Source organism: Oncorhynchus nerka, linkage group LG25, assembly GCF_034236695.1.
Source record: "Oncorhynchus nerka isolate Pitt River linkage group LG25, Oner_Uvic_2.0, whole genome shotgun sequence".
NCBI classification, from domain to species: domain Eukaryota; kingdom Metazoa; phylum Chordata; class Actinopteri; order Salmoniformes; family Salmonidae; genus Oncorhynchus; species Oncorhynchus nerka.
Window position 1 is genome coordinate 4,932,846 of NC_088420.1, and position 6,000 is coordinate 4,938,845.

The 6,000-nt window shown below is 47.0% G+C and overlaps 1 protein-coding gene across 1 annotated transcript in view; it reads right to left on the reverse strand.

Moving 5' to 3' along the window:
• The window catches only part of LOC115127709 (sushi, nidogen and EGF-like domain-containing protein 1), a 197,406-nt gene that overhangs the window by 24,346 nt on the left and 167,060 nt on the right, over nt 1-6,000 (reverse strand). The window contains exons 18-24 of the mRNA XM_065009494.1: nt 5,891-6,000; nt 5,399-5,512; nt 4,976-5,092; nt 4,551-4,645; nt 2,546-2,756; nt 1,946-2,129; nt 312-424 (exon numbers count right to left, since the gene is read on the reverse strand). The exon at nt 5,891-6,000 is cut by the window's right edge and continues 4 nt beyond it. Coding sequence (XP_064865566.1) covers nt 312-424; nt 1,946-2,129; nt 2,546-2,756; nt 4,551-4,645; nt 4,976-5,092; nt 5,399-5,512; nt 5,891-6,000 — 944 coding nt within the window. The remainder of the gene's footprint in view (nt 1-311; nt 425-1,945; nt 2,130-2,545; nt 2,757-4,550; nt 4,646-4,975; nt 5,093-5,398; nt 5,513-5,890) is intronic.

The following is a 6,000-nucleotide window of genomic DNA, read 5'->3' on the forward strand; positions in this document are numbered from 1 at the left end:
TTCCAGACGCTTAATAAATGCATAGTGAATTATTGAGGTTCATTGAGCTTCTACATCTGCATTGCTTGCTATTGTGGTGTTTTAGGCCAACCCTCAGAGCCTGGTTCCTCTCTAGGTTTCTTCCTAGGTTCTGGCCTTTCTGGGGAGTTTTTCCTAGCCACTGTGCTTCTACACCTGCATTGCTTGCTGTTTGGGGTTTTAGGCTGGGTTTCTGTACAGCACTTTGTGACATCAGCTGATGTACGAAGGGCTTTATAAATAACATTTGATTTGATTTGATTGATTGACGTATGAGACATGTGATGCCATACTGGTCCAGATTTGCAGCGGTCCAGCAGAGTGACTGGTGGACGGCGACTCGTCTGGTCTGATACCACTCTGAGTTAGAACATCCACCGTGTACATCTGACCAGGGAGCAGAGAACTGAAAGGGGGAGAAACACAAACAAATATATCCCAGTCATGTAAAAATAACCCACTTCCAAAAAAAGCTTGTTCTATTCTACTGTGTTCTGTTGGGAGGTTCATCAGCGTTGGAACTAAAGATATGCCTGGAGGAAATGACAACAGGTATACACTGCCAACAAGTGGTCAAAATTGGCATTGCAGTCTGTGACCCTCAGGACACACTGATAGTAATGAAAGTAGAGAAAAGTCTCATTGGGATTCTGAAGAGATGCCCAGGTAAGAGGAGGGAGGGAAAGAAGGAAGGAAGGAAGGAGGGAGGGAGGGAGGGAGTGAAGGAAGGAAGGAAGGAAGGAAGGAAGGAGGGAGGGAGGGAGGGAGGGAGGGAGAGGAAGGAAGGAAGGAAGGAAGAAGGAAGGGAGGGAGGGAGGAAGGAAGGAAGGGAAGGAAGGAAGGAAGGAAGGAAGGGAAGGAAGGAAGGAGGGAGGGAAGGAAGGAAGGAAGGAAGGAAGGAGGGAGGGAAGGAGGGAGGGAGGGAGGGAGGGAGGGAGGGAGGGAGGGAGGGAAGGAGGGAGGGAGTCTCATCCTTTACGTCCAGCTGTTTCTTTCCCCACGAGAGTCCCGGGTTCCCATACCTGAATGTGTACTCCGTGGTACTAGTGTTGACCAGGGCGGTTCCATACCTGAATGCGTACTCCGTGGTACTGGTGTTGACCAGGGCGGTTCCATACCTGAATGCGTACTCCGTGGTACTGGTGTTGACCAGGGTGGTTCCATACCTGAATGCGTACTCCGTGGTACTGGTGTTGACCAGGGCGGTTCCATACCTGAATGCGTACTCCGTGGTACTGGTGTTGACCAGGGAGGTTCCATACCTGAATGCGTACTCCGTGGTACTGGTGTTGACCAGGGCGGTTCCATACCTGAATGCGTACTCCGTGGTACTGGTGTTGACCAGGGCGGTTCCATACCTGAATGCGTACTCCGTGGTACTGGTGTTGTCCAGGGAGGTTCCATACCTGAATGCGTACTCCGTGGTACTGGTGTTGACCAGGGTGGTTCCATACCTGAATGCGTACTCCGTGGTACTGGTGTTGACCAGGGTGGTTCCATACCTGAATGCGTACTCCGTGGTACTGGTGTTGACCAGGGTGGTTCCATACCTGAATACCTGGACTGGTGTTGTCCAGGGTGGTTCCATACCTGAATGCGTACTCCGTGGTACTGGTGTTGACCAGGGTGGTTCCATACCTGAATGCGTACTCCGTGGTACTGGTGTTGTCCAGGGAGGTTCCATACCTGAATGCGTACTCCGTGGTACTGGTGTTGTCCAGGGAGGTTCCCATACCTGAATGCGTACTCCGTGGTACTGGTGTTGACCAGGGCGGTTCCATACCTGAATGCGTACTCCGTGGTACTGGTGTTGTCCAGGGAGGTTCCATACCTGAATGCGTACTCCGTGGTGCTGGTGTTGACCAGGGTGGTTCCATACCTGAATGCGTACTCCGTGGTACTGGTGTTGACCAGGGAGGTTCCATACCTGAATGCGTACTCCGTGGTACTGGTGTTGACCAGGGCGGTACGAGATCCACTGTCATCTGAGGGGACCAGGGAGAGGCGCACCTGGCTGACAGCTGCGTGATGAGTAGCCTGCAGCAGCCACCTCAGCCATACCTGGGAGGACGATACGTTGACAACCTGCAGCTGGTCCACCCGCCGCGGCCCTGACACACACACACAGAGAGAGAGAGAGAGAGAGAGAGAGAGAGAGAGAGAATGAGAGACAGAGAGAGAGAGAGAGAGAGAGAGAGAGAGAGAGAGAGAGAGAGACGCACAGGTCAATTAACAACACGCAGTCACACACACACATTTTAAATACTTTATTTGAATCCACAAATCACATCACTTCAGGACGGATTAAAAACATGTCAAAGGTTTTGGATACAAGGACACTTGAGGATACATAGAGGTGCACACACACACGCACACACGCAAACACACACACACACACACACACACACACACACACACACACACACACACACACACACACACACACACACACACACACACACACACACACACACACACACAAACATAAAACAGTGGGATGGTCACTGTACTGAAGCAGTCCACTCACGGGTGCGTATGAGAGCGATGGCTGGCTGGCTGATATCGTTGCTGTTGGTGTTTCGTCTCACTGAGAATGTAGAGATGTTGTATAGCAGGCCGGGGACCAGGCCCTGAAGCTGATAGGTGGACTGCTTCTTGTCCAGGAAGTCGGTCTTCCTGGTTCCGCTGCCACGGCCCGGGAGACCCAGAGGGGCGTAGGTCACAGCAAAGCCACTGAACTATAGGGGTTTAAGGTTACAGGCTCCGTCTCAAATGGCACCCTATTCCCTATATAGTACACTACTTTAGACCAGAGCCCTATGGCACCTATTCCCTATATAGTGCACTACTTTAGGTTAGAGCCCTATTCCCTATATAGTGCACTACTTTAGACTAGAGCCCTATTCCCTATATAGTGCACAACATTAGACTAGAGCCCTATTCCCTGTATAGTGCACTACTTTAGACCAGAGACCTATGGCACCTATTCCACATATAGTGCACTATTTTTGACAGAGTCTCTACTCCCTATATACAGTATATATATATATATATATATATATATATATATATATATACATTTGAGATGTATAGACAGACTTGCTGCAGGAGCGATACATCTGTTTCAGGTCTGGATGAATACATGCTGGGACATGAATGGGATATGAATGGGATATGAATGGGATATGAATGTGATATGAATGGGACATGAATGTGATATGAATGGGATATGAATGTGATATGAATGGGACATGAATGTGATATGAATGTGATATGAATGGGATATGAATGTGATATGAATGGGACATGAATGTGATATGAACGTGATATGAACGTGATATGAACGGGATATGAATGGGATATGAATGAGATATGAATGTGATATGAATGGGATATGAATGGGATATGAATGGGGTATGAATGTGATATGAACGTGATATGAACGTGATATGAACGTGATATGAATGGGATATGAATGTGATATGAACGTGATATGAATGTGATATGAATGGGACATGAATGGGATATGAATGGGACATGAATGTGATATGAACGTGATATGAACGTGATATGAATGGGACATGAATGGGATATGAATGGGACATGAATGTGATATGAATGGGACATGAACGTGATATGAACGTGATATGAACGTGATATGAATGGGATATGAATGGGATATGAATGTGATATGAATGGGATATGAACGTGATATGAACGTGATATGAACGTGATATGAATGGGATATGAATGTGATATGAATGTGATATGAACGTGATATGAACGGGATATGAATGTGATATGAATGTGATATGAACGTGATATCAACGTGATATGAACGTGATATGAACGTGATATGAACGTGATATGAATGTGATATGAATGGGATATGAATGTGATATGAACGTGATATGAACGTGATATGAATGGGATATGAACGTGATATGAATGGGATATGAATGGGATATGAATGTGATATGAACGTGATATGAACGTGATATGAACGGGATATGAATGTGATATGAACGTGATATGAACGTGATATGAACGGGATATGAACGGGATATGAATGTGATATGAATGTGATATGAACGTGATATGAACGTGATATGAATGGGATATGAATGTGATATGAATGTGATATGAACGTGATATGAACGTGATATGAACGTGATATGAACGGGATATGAACGGGATATGAATGTGATATGAACGTGATATGAACGTGATATGAACGTGATATGAATGGGATATGAATGTGATATGAACGTGATATGAACGTGATATGAACGTGATATGAATGGGATATGAACGTGATATGAACGTGATATGAACGTGATATGAATGGGATATGAATGTGATATGAACGTGATATGAACGTGATATGAATGGGATATGAATGTGATCGCTGTGCTGTGAATGAACTGTACTGTTTGAATCATCTGTGTGTTTAAATGTCGAACTGTCCTTCCTGGTCAGGTATTTTGACCTCAATGGGACTTCCTGGTTAAAGAAATTGAAATTAAACTGACCAGGCTCTGAGAGGAAGGGGCCGGCAGGTCCCAGTGCAGCTCCACCTCATCCTCCTCCACCCGTAATACATGCAGACCAGAGGGAGGCAACAGGTCTGGGAACAGTGTTTAAAGAAGAGTCGGTTATTAACACCACAACTTACTGCAGCTCAGCCAATAAGGTATGAAACATGGTTCTTAGTGGATAAGGAAATTAAATTAGTAATTGATTGATTCATCGATAGATTCATTCGATTCAAAGTTAAATTGATGGGGGTTCCCTTGAATTATACCACGTAAAGATAGCGAATAGAACCGAATGCGATTCAGACTCACCTCTCTCACAGTCCTTGCCTGTGTGCGAATAGAACCGAATGCGATTCAGACTCACCTCTCTCACAGTCCTTGCCTGTGTGCGAATAGAACCGAATGCGATTCAGACTCACCTCTCTCACAGTCCTTGCCTGTGTGTCCCACTCTGCAAGTACAGCTGTAGTTCCCTCTCCTGTTGCTCTGGCAGAGACCTCTGTTCCCACACGGCTGCAGTACACAGGGATTGTCCACTAGGGGGAGACAGAGACCAGGTATCACCAGGATGTGCTCTGTTCTGTTCATCACAACAGACTGACGAGGCAGTTGTGGCGTCCCAGGGTCATCACATTCCTTTCTCCGGGAAATGTGCACTATTTTCACCCCCACCTCGTGCATTTAAAAAGCGCTGGATTGTCTGGCGTGAGTTTCCATCATATTCCTCACGCCAGTCCGTCCGTTCCTTTTAAATCCACGACGTCGACCGAGTGCGGGAAACACTTCTGGAGGAGAAAAAAACAAGGGGTTGTGGAAACCGGATACGGTTGAGTTCTACTCACACGACTGGCAACGATCCCCGAAGAAACCTTCTTTACAGACACACAGGTGGTTTCGCCTGTAGCCACGACACACGCCGCCGTTCAGACAGGGGCTGGACTCACACCCGTCCTGCTCTGGAGACACAACGTCTCCACACACAGGAGAACCAGTCAGGCGGGGTTACTATGGTTACAGCTCACCTGTACGTAGGGCCCTCGACGCCATGTTGACGACAACAGCAAAAAAATAGAGTTGGGGGTTTAGCTTAAGGGTTATTATGAATGATGATCCCAGATCAGTTCAGGTGTTTAGATCATAATGGTTAGGTTGATATGGAAACGGGGGGGGGGGGGAGGCACCTGATCCCAGATCAGTTCATGCTTTAGATCATAATGGATAGGTTGATATGGAAACGGGGGGGGGGGGGGGAGGCACCTGATCCCAGATCAGTTCAGGCTTTAGATCATAATGGATAGGTCGACATGAGAAAAGGGAGTGAATGTTGCCTGTACCTATTTCACAGTCTCGTCCCATGAAACCCTGCTGGCAGTGACAGTAGTAGGATCCAGGCTGATCCTCACAGGTTCCTCCGTGCTTACAGGGCTCCGACACACACTCATCC